Source organism: Gastrolobium bilobum, unplaced genomic scaffold, assembly GCF_033153095.1.
Source record: "Gastrolobium bilobum isolate Gb01-03AN ecotype WA unplaced genomic scaffold, APGP_CSIRO_Gbil_v1 utg7653, whole genome shotgun sequence".
Taxonomy (NCBI): Eukaryota; Viridiplantae; Streptophyta; class Magnoliopsida; order Fabales; family Fabaceae; genus Gastrolobium; species Gastrolobium bilobum.
In genome coordinates this window covers 219,737-246,498 of record NW_026897564.1, presented here as the reverse complement: position 1 = coordinate 246,498, position 26,762 = coordinate 219,737, and the positions used below count along the sequence as shown (strand labels likewise).

The following is a 26,762-nucleotide window of genomic DNA, read 5'->3' as shown; positions in this document are numbered from 1 at the left end:
CTTTACTATCTTTGGTAGTGTTTTCTTCTTCTTCTTCTTCTTCTTTTTTTTTTTTTTTTTTTTTTTTTTGTAATTCACTTGCTGGATAACTTGGTTTTGTTACGTCCCTTCGTGGACGTCCGATAAAATTGGAACTTGGTTTTGTTACTCACAATGTGAGATTGAGCTCCCTTCTCTCCCTCACTTAAAAGTTACACAGATTAAATTATTAATCATTAATCATGTCAGATCTGATTGAGAGCCCCAAAAGCATCTAGAACGTACAATCCCTTACGTTTAGTGGGGCCAGGTACTTATAATTCAATTTCAAGTTGTAAATGAAAATGAAAATGAAAATTGGTTGAAAACTGAATATGCTTTGTTCGTATTCATGATCTGAACAGCTGAAATTGGGTGAAAGTTGGAAACTTTGATCGAATGTATCAAAATTTTCAGCACGTCTCATCTCAATGCGAGTCATATATTTACCTACGCATTCTGGGTTTGTTCTCTTCTTCACGGTTTTCACTCTCCGCCTAGTGTCTATAATCACTTAATATCTTTTATTGAACTCTTTTTCTTTCAGAAGGGTTGAGTTTTAGACAAGCGTGGTGAAAGTTGATAACTTGATATAATTATATGAAGGGTTTGATTGGACCTAGCTTGTACAGTTGCTGTAATTGTGGAAACCATGTTGCCCTTCATGACGATGTGATTTCAAAAGCCTTTCAGGTGAATATGTACTCTCAGCTTTAACTCTCTCTTTTTATTTTTTTATTCTATGGTAATGGTTTTAGTTTTGAATTTGATTATTGACATCATGATCAAACAAGATTAGCAGTTTACTATGATATGCTACGGTTGGATTTGGAAGAGTTTTTGTTTGATTTCAATTGGTTGTTTTAATTACTAGACTATTTCAATCGTTTGTGTGTGGTAGTGTGCCTAATCAAGAACCAACTCATACTGCAACATGAACATGTGGGATTGCTTTTATAAGCATGATAAATCTTTTGGATTTGATTCAACATGTTTGGGCAAATTGGTGATTACAACTTTTGTTTCAGGGAAGAAATGGACGAGCTTTTCTGTTCTCCCATGCAATGAACATTACCGTAGGGCAAAAAGAAGACAGGGAACTCATGACGGGTCTCCACACAGTTGCTGATGTCTACTGTTCTGACTGCAATGTAGTGATTGGTTGGAAATTTGAAAGAGCCTATGACGAAACACAGAAGTACAAAGAAGGCAAGTACATACTTGAGAAGTCTAAAATTGTCAGGGAAAACTGGTAGTGGCAGTAGCTAAAGATTGATCTTATAAATAATCCCAGTGTAGCAGTTGGCGTAGGTGCATATATTCTACATGCTCAATTTGAACATTTGAGTTAAATTCAATTATTGTTATTTGCCGTGTATTCTCTTATCAATTACTATCTGGATATCTTCGTCTTGGAGATTGTTTTTTTTTTATTATAAATTGTGAATGATCATGAGTGAGTTCTACCTGGGAAGCATTGGAGATTTCAATTTTAAAGAAAGTTAACCTCCTACCAAACATAATCAACTTGGAAACCCATCTCAACTTTCCTGGGCATCCAAAAAAAACTAAAAAAATGACCAAACTAAAAAAACAAAAAGCATACTTGATCAGCTTCAAGCGCAACCCTATATGCAGCACCTTGCTCCTCCCTTAAGCGCATATTATTTCTTCTTTCTTCTGCATCAATTCTTAATGCAACAAGTACTGGCAAACTTTCTTCGAGCTCTTTTTTTAGTATCACTATCATCTCCTTGAGAGATTTTGGACCTTCAACCTGGATTACAAATAGATTGACCATATAAAGCATCTTAATCAGAATGCTTTATTAGCTGCAATACTTGGCACATCATTTGAATAAGACAATGAAGAACTTGAACTCAATATCAATGACATAAAAATAGTCTTTAAAGAAAAATGTACTAATGGAATCGAACCTATATACCTTTAACTTTGAGGTCATTTGTGGCATAACCAGTTGACACCACCAATCACAATCTCCCTCATAAGCCCAGGTATTTCATACCAACTGACCAGGAAAAAAATATTTTCAAGTGACACAGAACAAAGTCAAGCAACTTGAAAAATACAACAACAACAACAATCAAGCCTTATACCACTAGGTGGGATCAGCTAAATGGATGAAACTCAGCTTCAAGGTATTGAACCAAAACTTATTCCATACAAAAAGGGAATTTTCATCTAGCCAACATCAGTTCTGGCAATAGTAAAGGAAAATATACTTAACCTAAGAAAGTATTTCTCATGGTGATTACTGCGATCTATTGCTCTAGCATTGGAAATCAAATTCTATTCGATAAAAAAATGGAATTCATGCAGATCATTCAATTCAGCTTCACAACAACCTCAATGCTATTGCTACTATAATCCGATATCATACCAGAACAATATGGGAAAGTGGTTATCCCAAGAAAAGGATTCTGCAAAGAATATTTCTTTCACTGTCGTTGTTTGCATTTATTATGACTGACAAGAAAGATGACCAAACAACACCTAAAGTGACAAAACCCTTTAACTGGAGAAATTTTTTTTACCAAAGAAATATAATTACTAGGAATATGGTGGGAAAGTGAATTTGGTAGAAAAGTTAAAAAAAAGTTGTTTGGTTAGGCGAAATATTAACAGGAAAATTGGGTTAAATTTTCTAAATGTATGTTTGGTTGAAGGTAACATATTGATGGAAAAATGGGTTAATCATACGTCTGTCTTGGTCATCTGTTGAACCAACGTTAATATCTCTGTTTCCATATCTCTGTCTTTCTCTTTACAGGTGATTGATCATACCACACACAACTTTAAGAAGGTCAATGGAGTGCTCTTTTTAATCGAAGAATAATTTTAGGGCCTTATTACAGTTTCCAGCTTTCCAATTGATTCTGCATAATGTATATAGTTAAATGGTATGTTATGTATGTAATTTGTGGAAGCTTCCACGTTGTGATAGTTTGGTGCCACCAGTCAAATTTTCCATTTTAAATTTTTATGAAACTTGTATTTGAGATAATTATCATTTCGCATAAAGTACTGAAGTTTACCAATTTTCCCTTTTCGTTATTTGCATTTTTCTATGCTTTCAAAATGAAATATGTAATGCGTATAGAATTTATATAGAACCAGAAAACATCAATATCGGCTATTATTAAAGAGTGAAAGATAGGAACAATAAGAAAGGGAGTTACAACTGTAAATGAGAAGGTTCACAAGATGGGAGATCTGTAAAAGATGGAGGTAATTTTCGTCAAGAAATTGGAGCTCAACTTTTCACTTCCTCAGTCATCACATAATACCACAAGCAAAGTGGTATTTTGAAACAGTAATTTTCATCACATTTTTCACACAATTAACCCTTCCTAGGCATCCTATTTTACTAGGGAAGTTTTTGACAAACTTATACCAAACATGATAAATTTGATACGCACTCACACTTCTCCATCAATCCCAAAATAAACCTCCTACCAAACATAGCTTATATGAGATAAAATTACAGAAAATTTTGAAAAAAATTATATTATAAAAGAAAAATAAAATTTTTAACCCTATATTTTTTTTCGAAATATCAAAACAACTTATTGTGGGGTTTGAGAAAATAACTTTATCTCCTTGACAGTGAAATATTTTTCCCCTTATTTTAAACATTCCTTTAATGTTTATTTTCCAAAAAATGTTAAATTAATCCAATTTAATTTGGTAAAGGAGCGAAAATTTATCGTAATATAATATAAATTTAATATTTCTATTATCACATGATATAAAATTGAGTTTAATATTTCTATTTCTGTTACAGATAAAAATTTTCTGTCATATTCACATAAAAATGAGTAGGTTCTATTAGTTTTTTTTCTCTCTTATTTTTACAACAAGACCACTCATTTTTATGTGATTGTGACATAATTTTTTTTCTATGATAAAAACATTTTTCCCTATAAAATTATCTTGTGCAAGGAGGTCATTTTAGATTTGAGAAAACAAATATATAGAGCGATCTGAAAAAAATCACATATGGACCCAAAAGAAAGAAGAAAAAGTCCCTAGCGCCCTATATTATTACATATAATATTTAGAACCCAAAACCTATTTTAATTAATTTCGGAACTGGACAGAGCTTGAGCACTAGGAGATAAAAAAAAATTGCTCAGCTTTGGTAATTTGGAAATAACCCGAACCAAACGCCCCTTCAACAGTTACACATGACCGATGAAACAAATGGCGCTGATATAATTAGCTCTTCATCTACGATTTCCCACTCTCTAAAACCCCTCATTCCCGATCTAAGCTCTATTGCCCCCAATTTTGCAGATTCGACCGATCTGATATCAGGTTTTGCCATTTCCTTTTCATTTATCATAATTTTCTTTCCGATTTCTAGCAGCTGTGATCATTTCGATTTACTGGATTGCATGCTCGTGTTAATCTCCTTGATCTTTTTTCACTTTTCTGGAACATTGCAATGATTTTTTGAATCCGTGTTTCTTGTAGATTTGGATCCCTCTTTTGGTATTAGTTTGATAATAATCTGTTGAAGGAGAACTCGGATTAGTAGAAGTTAGAGCTTGGATTTCATTTGATTCAGTAATGGCTGCTCCTGTGCCTCCAGGGGCACCTAGACCCGGCAATAACACACCACAGCCACCTCCTCCTAATTACATGCCTAATTTTAGGGGTACACCAGATGCACTAGCTGATAATATGCACAATTTGAATCTCAATCGGCCTCCTATGACCTCAAATCCTGCTTCTAGACCTCCCCCCTTTGGCCAACCAGCGCCTTTTCCTTCTTCAGCCCCTATGCCTGGAGTCCCTGGTTCCTCACCTCCATTTTCTCGACCTGGTCCACCTCCAGGAACATTGGCTAGGCCTACAGGGCCTCCTTCTGGACATCCGCTATCTACCTTACCACCAAATGTGGCCCCTGGAAGGCCTACTGGGCCACCGCCTGGTCAACCTCCAGCTTTTGGTTCCAGACTCGCTCCTAGTTCTTTTTCATCATCTGTGGGTAATCTTGCAGCACCTGTTTCTGGGGTTCCTCCCCCTGGTGGTTCTCCACCAGCCCGTCCACTTGCGCCTCCTCCACCAACTATGGGTGCTCGTCCAAGTCAAAGTCCTTTCACTTCACCACCAATGAGTGCTCATCCTGTCATGCCCCCTACAAGTGCACCCACTAACTTGATGAATAATGGGCCCCCAGTATTTTCTGCCGGGGCTTTGTCAGGTCCCCAACGCTTTCCTCCGGTTGGTAGTGTGCCACAACCGCCAGTTGGACCTCCAACAATGAGAACTCCTCCGGGCCCGGCCGTTCAACCTCAGCCCCCGTATCCCATGGCATCTCTAGGAATAATGCAGCCTCCAAGTTCACCTTTTGGAGCACCTTCTTGGCAGATGCAACAACCCCAGCAGGTAGTTCTTTTCTTTATCTGAACTTTATTGTATTTGAATGTCTTTTTATCCAACAAATTTTAGCCACAACTTTTTGCTGAATGAGTTGATAAAAATAATGTAACCTACTCTTATACCATTATGTATAAGGAATAAATTTTTTTTTTTTGTATGTCTAAAGAAAATAATTTCGACAGCTGCATGGTCTTAGCTCAAGTTGATGTTTGTAAGCTTGAGCTATTGAACCAAAAACAGATTTTATTTTTTATTTTTTATTTTTTAATTATGTCTCTTATGTCAAACAGGAAAAATGACTGTAAGATTTCATTAATTTATGCATTTATAAACAAGGGTGTTATCTGTATGCATTGCCCAGCAAAGTTGGCAATGACGTTGCTTGTTTGGTTGAAAGAGGCTTCAGAGGAGATGGGAAGTTTCTTATGTTTGGTCTCAGAAGGGGAAGTATTAAATTGTGGTTCTATAGTTCATTTGTCCGTAGAGATGGTTCATTGAAATATTTTATTTGATTTTAAAAGTAGAGAATTTTTTATGAGCATAAGGTGCCCTTTTTAAAATAATTTTTGAGCTACAAAGAGACGTGAGGGAGATTAAGAACAGGTATTCGAAATTTAATACAGTCAGAAAATTATAAACCTTAAAAGTAGACATATTTAAAATCATTGAGGTTATCCTGAGCATATTGATCAAGTCATAGCATCACTTGGTAATTATAGATACTGCTCCTAATTCAACAAACAAAAGACCATTTTAACTATGGAGTATTAAATAAGGTCTTCAGTACCATGTAAAATTACATCAATGTGATTTTATCTTTTTCAAAAAAAGTTGAAGAAAGTAAAAAGTAAATAAATAGGAGAAGATATTTTCTTATTACAGCAAATGATGAGTAATCCCCATACAATCACCCTACAAATGCCAGAAATAAAACAGTCCCATTTCAATGAATGGAAAAAGTCCTGCTTTAAAGTTATTGCATTTGCCTCTACCTGTTAGAGCAAAGTCAGCAAACTATAAATGTAAATGCTTGTTTTGTGCATATCTTGCACATAATATGACCGAAACATCCAAAATTTGGAACCTTTGAAGCACTGCTAAGCATTTTATGTCTCTCTTTCATACTAATCATCTTCTTTTATTCTTTGCTATTGAATTTCCAGCAAGTGCAGTGCTTGTGAATGCTTGAAGCAAGCACTTGTTAGTTGTATAACTTTTCTACTTTTGCACAAGGTCTTGGTTTTAAAGCACGGACATAGTATGGTATGCCCTTTCTGTTGTGTGACATAGCTCTTATAATCTATGCCTCAGGCATGGTTTGGTATAGTGGTGTCTGAAAAATATAAACCATAACCCAAAAAATGAAAAGCTATGGTTAAGCAGTTATTTAATTTTTCAAAGTTCCCTTGTTCTCTGTCTATTCTGTAACATATGTATCAAGACAGTATGTAAATTATTCTGTAATTAACTAATTATCTTATGTTGTTTATGAATGGGCCTTTGGCCGTGGTAAACACCTCATTTGTATAGTTGTCGGTGTGTACTCTTTAAATGTTCTTAATATCTTACCATATCAAATACTCAAATTGTGATGTAATATGTCCTATATGCATTTATTCATCTTTTGAAAATCAATCTGGATTCTGAATATTTGGAATTCCGTAGTTGGCACCACCTCCTCCAGTTCCTGGTCCTTCACAGACTCCTCGGATGTTTAGCATGCCACCGCCACTTCCCAATCAATCTATGACTACTACTATATCACCTGCTGTTGGTCAAACTGGAGCCCCTATGGCAGGGCCTTCCAAAATTGATCCCAATCAAATTCCAAGGCCCACTCCAGGTTCATCAGTAATCTTGCATGAAACTCGTCAAGGCAATCAGGCAACCATTCCTCCGGTATTCATCTGAAAATTATTGATAATTGGTTTATTTAATATAAACTATAGAGAGAAATGGATTTGTGTTGAAACTGAGGCTTGCTAAATGTGCTTGCATTTTCTTGGTCTCTGGTATTATTAATCATTCAATCATAAAGTTTCCTTTTCTCCATTGTTATCTATTTCCATTTGTATTATTCCCCTTTCAAAATCTTTTAAAATCTGTAGTTTCATAGCCAATGCGATGTCGTACATTTTTTGGAAAGTCACATATATATTGCATTAATCACTATTGCTGTTTGTTCTGATTTTTATTGTCCAGCCTGCTACAAGTGATTACATTGTAAGAGATATGGGGAATTGCAGTCCACGTTACATGAAGTGCACAATCAATCAGGTAATGTTTAACATTTGCAATATATTTTTGGCCTTGAATAAGGTCATGAGAAATGTTAGTATTTAGATAAGTTCTCGCTCATATCACTTGTTTGTATAGAGTTGTACTTGTGACTTCTATATTGTGGTTACTGGTCACCTGAATGTTACTTTTGTCGGACTGATGGTCTCATATGCAGAGGGATTGAAGGGTTTTATTTTTATTATTTTTGCTTAAGAAGATAAATCGTTCTCTTGCTCTGTATTCTTCTCTTTCTAAAAAAATTTACTTATATTTAAAGTAACCTTCAGAGGTTGGTTACTTCAATTATGAAAATATTGAGATTTCTGTCATTTCATATTGATTTTCTTTCATTTGCTTTGTTCTTTTTGTTGAATGAAACAGATTCCTTTCACTGCTGATCTTTTGGCAACATCAGGAATGCAGTTGGCTATGTTAGTCCAGCCTTTGGCCCTTCCACATTCATCTGAGGAGCCCATCCAAGTACCAATGATTATTTCTTTCTTTTAAGTTTCTGCATCTGCGATTATTTTTTGTTCAAGTGCTAGTTGTAGAAGTTTCTGTATCTGTGCTTATTCTTCTAAATATTTGAATTAGGGAGCCTGTAGTTTAATAGGGTAATTTGTATACATTTCACATGTTATTATGTTAACCAAGTAATGAAAAGTTAGGACTTTGCTTTATCTTTTGTCAAATATTTGATTGCCTGCTAGCTATTTGTGGCATATCTGCTTGGGGAGAACATCCACGCCATTTTTAGGATTCTTGAACTAACAATCTTTGGAATTCTTTGTGCATTTTGTATCTTGCTGTTTCTTTCTTATATTTGCTAGTATTTCCGTAGGGAATGTTAAAAAAAGTTCTCTTCTTTTAAGGTTCTGCAACTGTTTATATATTCTAACAAAATTAGTGACTGTTGTCGAGTCCATAACTACTGTCTTCAACTCATATTTTGTATAGCTGTAGTGGTGGATAAAACTATATTACAATGTTTGGCTAAATAACTAATGTAACAGGTTGTTGATTTTGGGGAGAGTGGTCCTGTCCGTTGCTCACGTTGCAAGGCTTACATAAATCCCTTCATGAAATTCATTGATCAGGGAAGGCGTTTCATTTGCAACTTGTGTGGTTAGTACTAGTAATATCTCCCTGAATTGTTCATCCTACTATTGTTTGTTGGTATGTACTATGGAACTTGTCAATGGTGTGGTGTGGGGAAATATAAAGCTTTATTTTGTCTTTGACAGGCAAAGTTAGTTAGTGGTTGGTTTGTGTTAGAAATGAAGAAAACTCCTCCTCATCAAACCCCGACTAGCGAGGGTGGGGTGAGGACAATTTTTGTACATTGTCTTACCCTTACATATTTGCATTACTTTTTTCCTTTCTATAATTCAGTATCTTGTATTAGGAGGATTTCCACTTTGCTTTCATGTTCAGTGTATTGTTTACGTCTTTCAATATATAGAAAATCCATAAGCTGTGTCTGGGCCAAAAGCTTCTCTGAGTTCCTTAAGTTTCCTTACCTCTGATCCAATTGTATCAAACTGTTTCCTGGATTTGAACCCGTGACATTTCAGTCACAAGGGAATAGCTTTCCTTGGTTTATGTTAGAAATATAATATAAAAATCATTAATATGTCTTCACTTATCAACTTAAGGTTTACGAGAGTTGGTTTATGAAAGTTGACAATCATTACTCATATCACAAGTTTGTGCATATGATGGGCCTGTGCATTGTCTGTGCTTCAAGCCCAAAAGGCTTTTATGTGACGGGGCATGTTAGAAATATAATATAAAAGTCAATCATGTGTCTTTTCCTAACAACTTAAGCATATGGGAGAGGTGGTTCATGACAATTGACGATCATTACTCATATAACAAGTTTGTGCATTTGATGCACTAGTTATTTACTGTTTACTTTTAATTGTTACTTATGTAAATTGTCTTTTTTCTTTTTGATAAAAAAATTTCCATTAAGATGAAGAGAAGAAAGTACAAGAAATTGGAGGATAAGCGGTTCACCTTAGGGGATAAAAAGGAAAATAAAATAACAAAGAAAAAGAGAAAACACGAATGTCGCAAAGCTGTCCAGTTATCCTGCATATCTCTGTTAAGGAAATCCCTTTACAAAGAAAACGTGCTTTACTCCAATTAGAAGCCTATCGCATAATCTTATTCCAAATCTGCTACTTAGCCAATGAAATGTCATTAAATAGCATATATTACCCATTGCCATAAAAATTTAACCTCTTTACTTCTACCAAAACCACTAACGCTGGTCCCCAAATATTGGTCAAAGGACTCAGGGCACATCCAGCATTCACCAAAAAGGCTGAACAATCTATTCAATGAAGAACTGCAGAACAACAATGTAAGAACAGATGAAGAACTGATTCTGATCAAATACAGATAACACACATATTAGGGGAAAAACCTTATGTGGTGTGTGAGCCTACAAAATGTCATTCAGCATCACAATTCAACTAAAAGACTTGACCTTAGACTAAAGGGGTTTATTAAGATGGAAAGTACCTCTGACCAACCTTGTGCTTTTTCCAAAAAAAATTTGTCTGGCTCGCTTATAAGTCTCATTATTTTTCTTATGTATGTTGGCTTCTGTATGATAGGACTATTCAATATTTTGCATTTTGTGTCCTGGCCAACCATTTATTTGTAAGTGTATATCTGTTTTACAGGATTTAGTGATGAAACGCCACGGGACTACCACTGCAATTTGGGTCCAGATGGTCGGCGTAGGGATGCTGATGAAAGGCCTGAGCTGTGTAGAGGAACGGTTGAATTTGTTGCCACAAAAGAATTCATGGTTAGTTTGTTTATAACATATACAAGGGCTATATGAAGATGGATTTTTGAGTGTGTATTTCTTTTTTTGGATGTTCATCGTTAGAAGAATATTCAATTTAAATAGTTTGAATGTGCGATATTTATTGAATTGAGATGATATCTAGTCCTTGGTGGTTAAAAGTAAAGACTCTGACCCTCTCCCTCTGAACCTTAAACTCTACTCTAAACACTGTTATTTTAAACTTTTTTATTGCCCTAAGAATCTACATTATGAATGAATGATCATGTCTGGTTGTTTAAATACAATCCTTTACCAAAAAATCTAATTTGAAGGAAAATAAACCAGACATGGATTAAATTGGCACTGCTTGGATGCGTAAACATAAATAAGTGGAATTTAAATGTATGTTAAATTGCTAAATGTATAGCAATAATGACTGCCTAAAAGTTGATATTAGGACCATTGGATGATCCCATTCACGAAGAAGGATTACTCCAGTACTTCATAATAGGATTGATTATATTAGGACCCATTTGCAAGTATGGGACTTGAAGTCTCACATTGGTTGTATGGGAAACTAGTATGAGGTTTATGAGGCCTTGGGCACTCTCACCCTTTGAGCTAGCTTTTGGGGTGGTGCATCCCAAGGTTCTTATCAAATGGTATTAGAGCCTTTCACTATGTCTCCCAGTTACAATCGAGCGGCGCAACTGGTGACGTTGACATTGTAGTGTTCGCCCAGGGCTAGTAAAAAGACTAGCGCAAAGCCAGCCCGCGAGGGCGCTATGGCTGCGGAGCGTGGTGGAATGTTACAATCCTACTCCAAGGTATGGGACTTGGAGTCCCGCATTGGTTATATGGGTGACTAATGTGAGGTTTATATGGACTTTCGGCTCTCCTACCTCCTGAGCTAGCTTTTGGGATAAGGTTCTCGCAAAGTTCGTATCAGAGCACCCACTATGTTTCGCAGATTGGAACTTGGAATTGGAACTTGGGGGTTGGACCCTTGGACTTAGAACCCTGGGCTTGAGCTGGGAAGCATGGTGGAATGTTATGACCCATTTGCAAGGTATGGGACTTGAAGTCCCACATTGATTTTATGGGCAACTAATGTAAGGTTTATAAATCCTTGGGCACTCCCATCCTTTAAGCTAGCTTTTGGGATAGTGCATCCCAAGGTTCTTATTAGATTATTCTAGAGGTTAGTGGGTTCTTCATAAATAAGACAATTCCACTAGTTTTTCCTAGTAAAATTCCCTTAACTTATTTCCCATGGCTTAAGAAGAAATTGGTTTTCTTCAAGGATTTAAGTTTTCCACTTGTAACAAGTAATAGGGAATGTTTTAGGGTTTTAAGTTTTCCACTTATTTCCATGTTGTATTTTATCTCCTACACACACATAAAAGTGTGTGGGACCCATTTTTTTCTCTCTTCTCCTCACACGGCCCCACACACTTTTACGTGTGTGTAGGAGATAAAATTATCTCCTACAACATGAGAAACATTAATCCCTAAAGGGGTGTTTAGTAGAGGGTTTTATTTGAGATTCCTGGGAAAGTGAGGGTGGTAATCGTATTAGCCTATGTTTGGTATGCTCTTTCTAAAATTTTTCCTATGAATGTGATTTTTCCAGGATTTTTATTTGTGAGCAAAATGTGACTGAAAATACCATTCAAGAATACCACCCAGGCGGGTGGTATTCTTGGATTACCAAGTGATGGGAAAATTTCTCAAATATTTTCGAACCAAAATACCCCTCCTCTTTCGCTCTTCTTTTTGCTTGAAGAGGACTCTGCCGGAGTTGTTGGTCTGAGAGACGTTGTCGGCGCTGTCCGGCATGACTTGGAGAGCACCAAGTTGATCGTTGAAGAGGGTATAATGTCAAAGATGTCATAGTAAGAGAGGTTGAAGGGACCAAAGACGTGATTTTTTATTTTGAGAATCTGGGCTTGGCTTGTCGCTACCGGGAACAGCAACAGAATGCTGATGACGGCGGTGATGGCGGTATTTCCCTGGAGCCATGTTAGGGTTGTGGTGGCTGCATTGGAAGCGTTTATTGGGGCGATGTCAGGTAATATAATGTCTCTCTCAATTTATGCAATCCATGCAAAGAAAATGTGAAAATTCAAGGGACCAAGAAACGTTTATTGGGGAGCAAGGGCAAGTGCTGCTTGTATGTCCTCTGACGCATCAGCTCAAGTTCCACCATAGCAGCACGAGGGTTGGTCTTTTGCTTCTCATTGGAAGCCATGTCAAACTAAGCTGAATAAACAAAGGAGAAATTTTTGGAATTAAGGTTAATTTTGTAAATTTGGTCCACATTCCCAGTAATATTTTACAATCAACCAAACATAGTATCAGGAAAATTGGCTCAATATTCCTAGGAATTAAGCCCAAATGACATATAAATAGCCGAAAACCCAAATGAAAACTGTTGAGATATATAGTCCCACATTGGTTGTATGCTATGAAGCACCGATACGTCCAAATTTTTTTTTCCAACGTATCGGACACGCGTCCCAGACGGATACGCTTCCGATACCCATTTTGCCGTATCGATCAGTCAACAAAATTTCGACACGGTCAAATCTCTTGTTTCCGTCGCGCACCAGTAGCCAACTGCCGCGTCACACCACCGCAAACCCACCTCGAGCTCCTCCGCGTCGTTCGCGAACCAGAGCTCCGTGCGAGCCATCTTGCTAGTCAGCTGGTCTTCTTCATCTTCTTGCTGCAACACATCACCATTGTGTTTTTTTTTTCTTTTTATCTTCCTTTCCCAAAACTAGCCGCCGCTTGAGATGGTTGAAGGTTTTCAAGAAAGTAAAGATTAGGTTTAGTGATATGGATATTTTTCTTAAGAGAAAGAGCCCAAGCAAATTTTGTCCATGCAGTTTGTTTCGGTGGGCTTGGTACACAGCCCATTAATCTTGGACTTTTAGCTTCTTTTAAGTAATTATTTGTTGTGGTAAAATATCATAAAATTAAAAAGACAAGTAATTATAATAAAACTAAATAAATAATGCAGAAAATTAAAATAAACAAATACATGACGTGAATGTAAATAATGGGTGCTGGTTAATTTTCATATTTTATACTCATATTTAGTAAATAAACAAATACATAAATAATGTGAAATGTATTCTATATATTAAAAATATTATTTAATACTAAGACGTATCAGAACATATCGATATATTAGTAAATTTGAAGTAACGTATCGAAGTCACGTATCGGGAACGTATCGAAAATGCTGTGTTGGTATCGGTACTTTATAGGTTGTATGAGCAACTAATTTGGAGTTTATAAGGCTTTGGACACTCCCACCCTTTGAGCTAGCATTTGGGGTGGTGTATCCCAAAGTTTTTTAGATGGTATCAGAGCCTCGTGTCCCGGGTTCAAACCTCGCCGCTCCTCACTTTCTTTCTAGTGGAATTTCTTTCTTCGCACAGGTAGGTGGACCTGTGCATTGTCCACCCTTCAAGCCCAGTGGGCTCTCGTGTGAGGGGGCGTGTTGAGATGTATAAAACCATTAATTATAGCCTCACCCAACAGCTTAAACTTTTGGGTTGAATTGGTTCTTTACATGGTATCAGAGCCTCGTGTCCCGGGTTCGATCCTCGCCGCCCCCCACTTTCTCTTTGTGGAATTTCTTAGCACAGGTAGGCTGGGTCTGTTGCATTGTCCACTCTTCAAGCCCAATGGGCTCTCGTATGAGGGGACGTGTTGAGATATATAGTCCCACATTGATTGTATGAGCAGCTAATGTGGAGTTTATAAGGCTTTGGGCACTCCCACCCTTTGAGCTAGCTTTTGGGGTGGTGTATCCCAAAGTTCTTTACAAAAACTTTAAAATTAATCTAGTATTTGAGTTTTAAAAAAATGCTCATAGAATGAAAATATGAAGTTAACAGGTAACAACTTACTAATTTCGTAATATGGTTTATTGAATATTAATCATTCCCAATATCATCACTAAATCAAATATTGAGTCAATTTTGTCTTTAAAGGTTTTTTTTTTTTCTTTCTATTGCTATCTGTTTTATAAATGTCTGTTTACTTGTATTGAGTCAAGTTTATTTTATTTGCTCCTTTTGTATACTGGATTAATAAAGTATGTTCAATTATATGGTTGGCCTAATTTATGTTATGGCCTTAAGCTGATACCCAAAGTAAGCAGTCTATGCTTCGGTCTGGAAATAAGTTGTTTTTTTTCTGTCATTCTTGCTTCTCTAACCCGTTAGTGTCCATGATGACTGATGTGCAATGTTCTCTATTTTCTGTAGGTCCGCGAGCCAATGCCTGCTGTGTACTTCTTTCTCATTGATGTATCCATGAATGCTGTTCAAACTGGTGCAACAGCTGCAGCTTGCAGTGCTATCAGTCAAGTTATTAAGGACCTTCCGGTGAGTTCTAACTGTAGACAACTTAACCAATTTTCTTTTATTCGATTGGATTGAAACTCATTGCTTCATTATACTCCATTTAGATCGGTACGTAAATATCAAGATACAAAATTGGCAAAAACAAATAATAAAATAAAAATTAATGAATTGTTTGAATTGAATGGGTGATGTTAAAAATCAATTTCCTGCTATGTTGGTCCTTACACTTAATTATAATAACGTAACTGTCGTATAATGTCTGTAATTTAGTGACATATTATCTTATTGTATGTGAGGATTTGGTCCTTCGGTATTATGTGAATTTGTGAGGTATATCTTTGATGATCTGGCAACACACAGTCAACGCTGGAAGCTTGTGTGTCCTTGTTCGAATCTGTTTACTGTGCATTCTAGCTACTTAAACACCAATGAGCATATTTGGCATGCAGAAATTACAATAACTTTCCTGCCTCCATTCAATGGGTGAGGATTCCAATGTTTGGTATGAAAGTGAGAATGGTGTGATTCCTGGCAAACAGGAATGAGTTAACATTCATTTTTTCCCCTTATTTATCTTCATTAATTTCAGTCATGATGTGAGGGAGGGCCTTGGAGCTGCGGTAAGGTTGCTCTTTGTGATTAGAATCTCACGAGTTCGAGTCTAAAAAACAGCATCTTGGCAAAAAAAAAAATACAATAACAAGGCTGCGTACAATATACCCTTACTCCTACTCTCATAAGTTGGGGAGCCTTGTTCACCGGGTTTTGCCCATGTTTATAGTCATGATCTCTTTTCATGCACCAAACATGATCTGCAATGTGTATACATTATTATAGAGCTTAAAATTAAATTCTTAATAGGTCTAAATTGAGTGAGTGTGTGGGGGGACTAAAAGCGGGAGAAGTGTGTGTATCAGATCTTTGGTTTATCCTTTCTCATTCAATGAGTGAAACTATTAGTGGCTTTACCAGGTAGAATATCAGTTTCCTACAATTACTTAGTGGATAAACACATTATTGAGTTATAGGGCCAACCGATCTTTGTTTCACCTCCAAGAAAACCAACAATAGGAGACTTCGGAGATCAGGAATATTGAAATGTTTCTTTTTGATATTGGACAGAAAATTTGCCCTGTTTGAATACTGTTTCTAAAAACAGTTTTTTAGTTTTCAGAAGAAAAAACAAAAAAACTCGTTTAATACCTGTTTTGTAAAAAAAAGTTTTAAAAGTTGTAACTGTTTTATTTTATTTTATTTTAGAATCAAATTTAGAGAACATGTATGAATTGTTTTTATTTTGTGTTTTGACTTTTAACTTTCAAAACAAAAAACCAAAGAAAACACCTATTTTCATAACTATTCTACAAAACAGTTTTAAGAACAAAAAAATCAGAACTCAATCAAACAGACCTTTTATCTCTTGTTTTTGTTTTATCTTTGTTGTTTTTTCACTCCTTTTGAAAAATCTCTGCTCAGTTTGTTGTTGACCCTTGCGATTAGTTATCTGACTGAATTACTATTAGGAGGCTTCCCTTTAAATTTTCCAAACAAAGACTCTTAAAAATGAGTCATTTTGTTTGACATGCACTTCATAACTAGATTTTTTGGTCTTTCTGCAGGAAGGTCCTCGCACACTGGTGGGAGTTGCAACATTTGACTCAACAATTCACTTTTACAACTTGAAACGTGCATTGCAGCAGGTAAAACATAACATATATACTGATTTTTATTTTTGAAAAAAGTAGTTGTAAATTGATGTTTTCCAGCTTTTTTGCATAGCATATAACTACTTTTGTTTTAGGCATAATTTGAAATTTTCTGCTTTTAGAGGGTGAATGACAGTGGGGATTTATATACTACAGTTAATTGGTGTCTAGGAAACCAAGCAATCATATTTGCATTGTTTGTATCAGCTTTTCCTGTGTCTCGGAGCAGTGGGAACATTGGTTTTCTATTATTATTTGTTTGCACCTATGTTTTTCTACTTGTGATTGTTTTGTGAACTTTAGAACATAAAAAATATATCTTTGCAACTAGTTTAATTAATAGATATTTACAGTTCTGAGTAATTGAGTAACTAGTTTAGATAACTAGCTCTTTGCATTTTACAGTTCTAAGTAATTGTATCTCAGGCTGTTTTTGAAATTTAAAATTTGTAGCCACTGATGCTCATTGTTCCTGATGTCCAAGACGTTTATACTCCTTTGCAAACTGATGTAATTGTTCCACTATCTGAGGTCAGTTTCAAATATTTTCCTTCTTGCAGAATTGTAGTAGATTGATTGAGTTATCTTTGGAGAATGTATTTACTTTGTTTACTTTTTCTTATTCTTGGTTCAGCCGTATGGTTCTTTACTTAATTGGTTTGCTTCTTTTGTGGTTAGTGCCGTCAACACTTAGAATTACTTCTGGAAAGCATTCCTACCATGTTCGAAACTAATAGAACCTCTGAATCAGCATTTGGTGCAGCTATCAAGGTATGTCAGTTTGTTTTCAAGTTATAATTGTGTGACTTTGCAACGTTTTATGTGTTAATTGCTGAGATAGTTATAGAGATAGGATCAACCTTTCCTTGTGCTTATATAATTTCTTGTGTTTTAGATTTTCCCTACTTTCATACATACTTCCAATGCTTCTTGGCATCCTTTTAATGAATACTTTTTATATGTAATCTAAAAAAGAAGTGAAGTAAAGGAATAACCATGACTAAACGCTTTTATTTGTTCTTCTTCTTAGCCTGCTTGCTGCATTTCTGAGGTTTTACTTATCTCTCCCCCCCCCCCCCCCCCCCCCCAAAAAAAAAAAAAAAAAAAAAAAAATCAAAAAACAAATATTTGTTGTTATATTGGAGTAGTTCATGCATGTGTGACTGTGCTCTTTTCTGTTAGATTGACAGTTGTTGGTGTCAGTTATTCTGTTGAAGTTATTGTACTTGTTCTCTGTTCACAAAACACTTTTTGATGTCAATACCTTTCTAACTTCAGATTTCTGTTCAGATCTTTCTCTCTGATTTTTTGTGGTTTTCCCTCACTCTTCACTTTTTTCTTTACTCTTCAAGTTCTATCATATATCTAGGGTGTCTTTACGATGTATAACTGATGGGCTATGACTAGTGGGCCCAAGTTCAGCAATGCAAAGTTAGTTAGGGAATTAGCTAGTTTGTTAGGGAAATTATTCTAGAATATTCCTAAAGTATAGAATAAAAGGAGTGTGTGTAGGGTGATAGGGGGATATTGAGTATTTTGGTGAATTGGGTTTTGCAAAGGATCTCTTGGGATCTCTTTGGCCTAGGTATTTTGGCTTGAGAGTGAGTGAGGTCTTTTGTTGTTTTATTTGTTATTCCTTTGTATTTCCTATTACCTCTTTGTTATGCTTACTGGTTAGTGTCTCTGATGAATACTGAGATAATGGAAGTATTTTACTGTTCAATTGTTGTTATCTTTGCTGTTGAATATTTTGGGTTCCATCAATAACACTTAAGTTTCATAGTGTGTCTTTATGGGGTATGCATGAAGTTGAAGGTTTATGTAATGTTATGTTGATAGTTTTTTGTGTAAGGTTTCTGTTTTGCGTATATGGACTGGAGATGCCCTATCCTTTGCATATTTATTCGTTTTCTTCTAATTACATTTTTCTTATATTGTAAATGCAAATATGTTGTTATGCATGCAAATATGTTGTTATGCTGGATATTATTTAGGAAAATATTCAGACTGAACTCCTTACAGCAGAGGTAGTCCTCTCTAATCCCTAAAACAGAAGCAAAACAAGAACAAATGAAAATGGTTACTGATTCTTCGAGGGCTCTGCTTTATCCCCGTCCGAAGGCCCCAAATTCTCACTTAATGACTAGATGTCTCCCACCATGATCCTTGCCTCCCTTTAACCTTGTTCCATTGTTTTCCCGTTGCTTCCTATTTCCCACACTCCTTGCCACGTAGGGAAGGTTGTTACAGCTCAAACCCCTTTCTGCCCCTTATGTTGTACTCATTGCTTTGGTTCTATATTCCCCTGCTACCCTTTCTAATTCTACTAATATACCCTTTAGCAACTGGTGGATGCTTAAGACGGCTATTGTTGTTGTTTTCCATTATTTTTATTGTCATCTCACTGCGGTTGGCAAATTGACACATGTTCCTCTATCCAAATGCATATGAAAATATGTTAGTTCTTATACCATTGTTTTCTTCTTTTAGGCGGCTTTCCTTGCAATGAAGGACACTGGAGGAAAGCTGTTGGTTTTCCAGTCAGGTGAGTTTCGCAGCTTGTATATTTCTTAAATAATTGATATTTGTGTTACATAATTGTTGCTATCAACATCCTTAGTAGGCCATGATGAATGAAGCATCAAAATTCATGTTGATGTTAATTTTCTTTTTTGAATGCATGCATGCTGCCACATTTGTTGCTTAGTCAATTCTTTTCTTTTCGGAATTATATGACGAATAAAACTCAGTATCTAAATAAAAAAAGTTACAAATATTCAGAAAGACTGCAAACTTCTGCAATTTTAGGTTAAAATAAAAGAAATATATATATATATATATATATTTAAAAAACCTGTGTTTTAATAACAGGGTTTAATGACCAAAAATGAGTAAGTAAAAGAATTAATACGGTTTGTTGATGCGGCACACAGAAGTACTTGGTAAACACTCTTGACTTTATCCAAATGCTTCTTTTATCTTTAAAACCCACTTTCCTCTTTCAAAAGTAATAGGTTCTGCTATTAATCATTCCTGCAATTAAACTTTTTAAACGTCCTACCTAAAACAATATTATTTTTTACATTTGCAGTTTAATTGGTATTATTTGTGTTTGGACTTGGTGGTTAGAGCTTCATTTGTATGTGTGGATGGGTCTTTCCTTTAATTTTTTGTTCAGTTTCTTGTCATCCTTTGTTATTATCTTTGTCCATTTATTTATTTTCCTTCTTTTCTCTGTAATCGTTATTATCTTATCTTACATTTTCTTTTTAGAGCTCCCCGCGTAACCATATTTGTGTTATTGATTCATCGCTGACTGTTCTTTTGTTTTCAGTCTTGCCATCTATAGGCATTGGTGCACTCTCTGGACGGGAGGCTGAAGGTAGAACAAACATCACTGCAGGGGAAAAGGTATATATCTCAAATCAAATTGGTCGTTGAATTGTTGGATTCTTTTCATTCTTTCAGTAGAAAACATATCAATTTGTTATTTCATGTTTTTAAATTCTTTTATGCCATTTCCTTTTTTTAAATTCGAGCTTGATAGATGCTGACATGTGTTGAGTTCCATATATTTGCAAATCCCATTGCATTTAGTGGTGAAAATGGAAATGAGACCAAATTTCATATATGCTAAAATTATCCATGATTTATCTGATACTCTGCATTGTATTATTTGTTGTACATCCTAATAATCTGGTCCAGATACTGTTCTGTTGTGCTGATAGTTTTTGAATTTCAGGAAGCCCATAAATTACTTCAACCAGCAGATAAAACATTCAAGGAACTAGCAGTTGAATTTGCTGAGTATCAGGTCAATCACCAGTGCTTTTGCTTGGGAATCAGGCATTACTTTTATGTCTGGTTGAAGTTACTAGTTTACTTGTGAGCTTTTTTAATGGTCAGCTTGATATGGATGGGTTAAGTATAATTATTTATTTTGTAAAGCTGCAGGTTTGTGTTGATGTATTTGTGACTACTCAGACTTATGTGGACATTGCTTCCATATCTGTCATCCCTCGGACTACTGGTGGACAGGTATACATGAATGTTTTAAAGGGTTTGTTCTGTTGTTTAAGTGCATGATTAAAGGGATAGCTTTTGTCGCATTTTGTGCTAAATGAGATGAAGATTTGATTACTATTTTTTCTTAAGTTGATCAGATCTTTGCAATAATAATGAAAAGATATTAAGATAAATATTATTTTTTAATCTGTTCTACCTATATAAATCTGTCTCTATGCTTGAGATGCTTTCAACCACATGCTGAAAATTTTAATGGGAAGGAAATGGACAAAAAGGGGGAAGCAATCAAAAAGCATATCATAAATTCATAATGATTAGTAGTCATTGTATCTGAAAAGGCAGCATTACCTATAATCATAAGGGGTTGTTAAGGTTTCTTTGATTTTTCACGAGTCGGAAAGTTGATACCACAAGGAAATAGTTATAATTTTTTTGAAAGTGGAAATATTTATTGAATAATTAAAAATGTGTTTGTATCTATTACACATTGCATTTATAAAGCATTTTCCATACAAAAGTAGTTATATGCTATGCAAATATATGTGTTGCATTGCATGCATCAGATTTTTAGATGTTGAACTTCTCACCTTTTTCCAGGTCTATTATTATTACCCATTCTCGGCTCTCTCTGATTCTGCAAAGCTTTACAACGATCTTAGATGGAATATCACCAGGCCACAAGGTTTTGAGGCTGTAATGCGTGTGAGGTGCAGTCAGGTAGTTTGCTTGTTTCACTTTCTTTGCTATTTCTTCATGCAACATATGGACTCTACAATTTTCATTTTATTTTTTGTCAGGGTATCCAAGTACAGGAATACTATGGCAACTTCTGTAAACGCATCCCAACTGATGTCGACCTACCTGGGGTCTGTATATTTTTCTAGATGCTGGATATTATTATATGCATGTGTGTTTAAACCATAGTTCAGATATTGGCAATTTAGATTGTATAATGTATACTAACACTGGCGTGCTGATATATGCTAAACCATAGTTCAGATATAATTAAAAGTGTTGTTTAAACTCCTAGGCTTAATGGGACAAGACTGTTACGATTTGGGTTATATACAAGTGATCTATAGTTGCACAAGCTTGCTGTATACTGGGTAGATTCAATCAATGTTGTTGTGTTGTTAGGTTTAGTTAATACTGTTGGATTATGTGTAAAATAAGTAGAGAGATGTAATTGGAAGGAGATAAAAATTTCGATGTAGTGACATGCGTTTCTAATGAAAATTTTATACATAAATTTGTTATAGGAAGAATGTAACAGCATAGCTATCATCATCAATAAAAAATTGTTCAGTTTTTCTATTTTTATTGGTATTTATGAGTTTATGATCTTCAGATCACCTTATATTGCTATCTTCCTGATTAATTGCACAGAGTGCTCTCGGATTCATAGCAATCTGAGAGAATTTTACCTACCACCCATTTTTCCTGTTAAAAAATTGTACAAAATTGAGGGCTAAATAAGGGAGTTAACTTGAAGTTTCCACTTAATGAAGTTGGTTGATCTTAGGATTTGAAATGTCATTGCTATTGACGGAACTGGTTTTAGCTAAAGGTGTTAGATACTAAAGAAGTGAAGTTATGGAGGTTTGAATTTTCTGTACTGCCTTTTTTGAATCGAGGGTGAAATTGCTGGTGAACAGTATTATTTTATTTGCATACATTTAACTGATGTGTTGGCCGATTTGAGTAGATGGAATCAATCGGCTTGCCTGGAAACAAATAAAATAGAAAAGAGGAGATGGGGAGGGAGATATGGCTGGATTAGTTTTCCCAGAAAGAGATATAAACAGGCTTTGATATGGTGCCTAACTGTCTACATACTTGCAAGTGGTACCATGCCATTCTTATGTTGACGAAAACTAGAATTCCTTAAAACATACTCCTCTTGAAACATACTATGGTATGTTCAACCTGTGGCCTAATTTTTATTTTGTGCAGATTGACTGTGACAAAACTTTCATGGTAACATTGAAACATGATGATAAGTTGCAGGATGGATCAGAATGTGCTTTTCAGGTATTAGACAAGTTTACTGCTCTACTTTATTCCGAGGATTTTATGATCTTCACATCACCTTATATTACTTTAGGAAACTTTTTAGTCACTGTTGGTGAAAAAATTCTTATTTTGTTCTGTTTATATATTCTTGTTCATTGTTCAGTGTGCTCTTCTGTACACTACTGTGTATGGCCAAAGAAGAATACGTGTCGTCACCTTATCTCTGCCTGTCACTAGTATGCTTAGTAATCTGTTCCGCGCAGCTGACTTGGACACTCAATTTTGCTGTTTCTTGAAGCAAGGTATTATCCTTGATGTGCATTGCTGTCATGTTTTTTGCATTTGTGGCTGCCATATATAGACCGTCAACAGCTCTATATTGAATTTTGTTGGCTTTAAATATTGTAGCTGTTTTCATGGTAGTGTCATCCTGTTCATATTTTAGAGCATGTGTTTGCAGTTAGATGGAAGAATTTTAACGGCTTTCCTTTTCTTCTTTTTTCTTGTAGCTGCTAGTGAGATTCCTTCAAAGCCACTCCCACTTGTTCGGGAACAAGTGACAAATCTTTGCATCAATGCACTATTTTCATATCGCAAATTCTGTGCTACCGTGTCCTCATCTGGACAACTTATTCTTCCAGAGGCGCTAAAGCTTTTGCCCCTTTACACGCTTGGTATGTATGAATTTTCATGCATTCTTTTCAGAAGTTTTCTGATGAGCAATTCCGTGGAACTAACGAGATATTATTTGTCATAGTTTATTAATTTTTTACGTCCTACCTTGCATACCAAACCTGATTGTCTCAAACCATTTTTTTTCTTTTTATTGTTTGTTTTTATTTTGCCACTCCTGCACTGATATGCCAGTAACGTGGTCAAAATTCTTAAAATCAAAAGATACCCTTTAGAAGAAATATTACTGCATTTTATTGGATATACTGTAGATATCTTTTCACATGTTGCCCCTTTAAAATGGTCGTTGACTTTGCATTATTGTCCTTGTTCTGGTCCGTCTGTTTTGAACTAGGATCTTGTTTTAGCTGTGAACTGAGGATAACTGTCAAAGATCAATCTCGATTGTTGAAATTCAAATTGTTGATATGATCTCCTTTAGATGGGTGTTAATTTCATTCGTCATTTCTTTTTCAGCATTAACTAAGAGTACAGGGTTGCGAACAGAGGGAAAGATAGATGAACGGTCATTTTGGATAAACTATGTGTCCTCTCTCTCTGCTCCATTGGCAATACCACTTGTCTATCCTAGGATGGTGGCTATCCATGATCTTGACTCAAAGGTAAATTGATTAATCATGTTCAAAAACATTTAATTTTGAAAAATTATGATGTTCCACATGACACATAATTAGTTAAATTCCATATTTGCAAGGGCTTAATCAGAACTTAATAGTGCATCATATTTTGAAAATGATAATAAATTCGTATTTTAAAAAATGAGCATGTAGTACTTATTTGATTGATATGAAATTTTGTGAGCATAATAAGCTATCTGATGAAAAGGTTAAAATGGTTGATTTCTTGACAAAGTGATCTATAAACCCTGACCTTATATATTAATATTACTTCTTGAGACACTAATAACCTATTATAAATTGCAGGAAGATGAGGAATCTGTTATTCCTTCCTTTCTTCCTCTTTCTAGTGAACACATCAGTGATGATGGAATATATCTTCTTGAGAATGGTCATGATTGTTTGATATATATTGGAGACTCTGTGAGTCCAGATATTGTGCGGAAACTGTTTGGTGTTGCTACGGTTGACGAAATTCCTGCTCTGGTAATTTCTGTTATATTCTCCCTCTCTCCCTCCCTCCCTCCCTCCCTCCTGTTGCCATTGCCTAATGGCACACAATTTGTCAAATTCTAACACTATCTATGATTGTTTTCAATGGAATTTTTATCACCATTAATTCATAAGCCCTGGTGTCTTTTAGGACACATGGTTTTTTTAGAGCGCTGAAAGAAACAGTTATTTTAATCGAATTGCTTTTCTAGTATTTTGTTGTTCAGAACTGGCAATGTGAAGTTAACATTAGGTTTTATCAGTTTGTATTGCAGCAGTATGACAATCCTCTATCGAAGAAGTTAAATGAAGTGGTAAATGAGATACGGCGGCAAAGATGTTCCTACCTTCGGTAGGCTAATTGTTTTGACAATTATTGCATATTTGAGATCTTGCTGAATAATCTTCTACGTGATTTGATGACTAAATGGAATGTAAATTTTAAACAATCTTTTAATTTTGCAGGTTAAAGTTCTGCAAGAAAGGAGATCCATCAGGTCAGTGCATTAGAATGATTGCTTAGCCCTGGTTGCTTAATGCAGGCTGGATTTTTAAGTATTGGCACGAACAGATGAAAGCTAATTTACATAAAACATGACATCATTCCCCAATCCTATTGGCAATATTTCATTTTTTTCCCGGTTTTTGAAAAAGTTGATTGTTTCAATTGCATAGTCTTTTTAGACATTTTGCTTACTCTGTTTGATAATATTTGCTTCTTGAACCAATGCTGTATGTTTTCATGAAAAGGGTTGCTTTTCTGTACGTAGGGTCCAAAACTTAACAAAGTCCATCAAATCATCTTAATATTCACACCAACAAGCTAGCCTTTTGTTAATAAAAAAATAATACCAGCAAGTACAAATTGGGGTGTTTTTTTCCTATATTTTGTCGATTTGAACTGAACCTTTTCTTTCACCATCTTTCATGACCCAATTGTGTTGACATTAAGCATTCTTCCTGAGTTTTTTAAACATGCTCAATGGTTGTATTTTTTGTTTCATGACTTGTGGCAAATTCCGAGGAAGATGCTTGTGTATGTGAAACTTTACTGGGTTGGATCCCTGGAGCAGTACCATATAGTGTTGCTGGACAACAGTAGAATCTATTGATTGAATTTCTGCTCTCTTTTTGTTGGTTATTTTTACCTCAGATTTTTTACCTCAGATGATCGCTAGGAATCTATTTTTTTTGCGGAGCTACCACTTTATGCAATGTTATTGTGATTACTTGCCTCCCATGATCAAAACACAATTTTTTTTAAGAAACAAATTTCTTTTGTAGTTGGATTTAATTTTTGAAGAATTATAAATTTTTGGCTTTAATGGGTCAGTCATGTTTTGACTTAATTAACAAATTGTCTGCTTAATTCTCCATATCCGAGTATTTTTGTCTGGAAATCCTAAACTATCAAGCTGTTTAGGTACTGCATTGTCTGCTAAGTTTATTAAAATGAGCTTCATATCTATGTAATAAACTACTCGTGCTACTCTTAGTTCTCTGTTGGGTTGTTATGCTACATTAGTTTAGAATAGGAAATCTTTAAATAGATAAAAGAAATCTATGGACAATTATTTTGGTGTACATTGTTCTTGATTTCTTAACTGAACCTATCTTATTTACTATCTATCAGGAATGTTATTCTTCTCATATATGATAGAGGACAAGAGCGCAGGTGGCTTCTCCTATGTAGAGTTTCTTATCCATGTTCATAGGCAAATCCAGAACAAAATGGCATCATAACGATTATATGCCTCCATTTTTGCAAGCTTTTAGACCTAAATGATATAGAGAAACAAGCCCCAAGGATAGGTGAGATTCTGCCTATTTAAGAGCATTCTTCATTTGCCTTGCGTTTGACAGAGGAAAACCGGACAAAAAGTTTGTTATCAAGTTTTGTTAATGTACATGTATAAGTTAATTGATGTGGGTGATAATAGTTAGAATTTTTTTTCTTTTGGTTCTATGCTCTGACAACAAATTTTATGGGCAATTATGTGTTTTCAATCGAAGTATTATAACAATGTCTCATTATATTACCGTAAATTTGAAGGAAAATGAAGAATAATTTGTTTTTGGACAAAGAGAGAAAGGAAAAATAATTTGTTTTTGGATTGTAAGAGGTGTATCAGGTGAAGTTTACAATAAATAAACAGTAAATACACCTTTATTATTTGTATATTTTAAAGGCTTTTTCATGTTACAATTTTTTTAATTTTTATGTTTTAAGTTGCATAATAAATTAAGGTTAGTAGATACCAACTCATCCCAAGGGAATTCAATTTAAATGAGTAAGAAACTAGATTGTGAGTGGTGTATCCGC

At 35.2% G+C, this 26,762-nt stretch overlaps 2 protein-coding genes across 5 annotated transcripts; both read left to right on the top strand.

Moving 5' to 3' along the window:
* The first annotated feature begins 162 nt into the window (after positions 1-162).
* On the top strand, positions 163-2,919 carry LOC133308158 (protein yippee-like At4g27745). Of its 4 annotated transcripts, none has more exons than XM_061508762.1 (4): positions 163-289; positions 384-481; positions 566-711; positions 1,047-1,432. In XM_061508762.1, exons 3-4 carry the CDS (start codon positions 619-621, stop codon positions 1,272-1,274), a joined length of 321 nt encoding a protein of 106 aa, XP_061364746.1. In that variant the 5' UTR covers positions 163-289; positions 384-481; positions 566-618; the 3' UTR covers positions 1,275-1,432. The 4 variants fall into 4 exon arrangements, 3 of the variants coding, with proteins under 3 accessions (XP_061364746.1, XP_061364747.1, XP_061364745.1); XM_061508763.1 differs by adding an exon at positions 2,810-2,919 and having other exon boundaries at positions 251-481; positions 1,047-1,227; XR_009751133.1 differs by adding an exon at positions 2,810-2,905 and having other exon boundaries at positions 252-481; positions 1,047-1,329.
* A 1,234-nt stretch (positions 2,920-4,153) lies between these two features.
* Positions 4,154-26,486, top strand: LOC133308129 (protein transport protein SEC24 C-like). Its single transcript, XM_061508731.1, has 25 exons — positions 4,154-4,356; positions 4,516-5,433; positions 7,093-7,326; positions 7,630-7,704; positions 8,089-8,187; positions 8,721-8,832; positions 10,401-10,528; positions 14,794-14,913; positions 16,512-16,592; positions 17,052-17,129; positions 17,277-17,369; positions 19,089-19,143; positions 19,933-20,009; positions 20,341-20,412; positions 20,553-20,636; positions 21,222-21,341; positions 21,422-21,490; positions 22,578-22,655; positions 22,801-22,939; positions 23,147-23,311; positions 23,787-23,932; positions 24,254-24,433; positions 24,703-24,791; positions 24,905-24,936; positions 26,073-26,486. Exons 2-25 carry the CDS (start codon positions 4,612-4,614, stop codon positions 26,180-26,182), a joined length of 3,258 nt encoding a protein of 1,085 aa, XP_061364715.1. The 5' UTR covers positions 4,154-4,356; positions 4,516-4,611; the 3' UTR covers positions 26,183-26,486.
* The last annotated feature ends 276 nt before the right edge of the window (positions 26,487-26,762 follow it).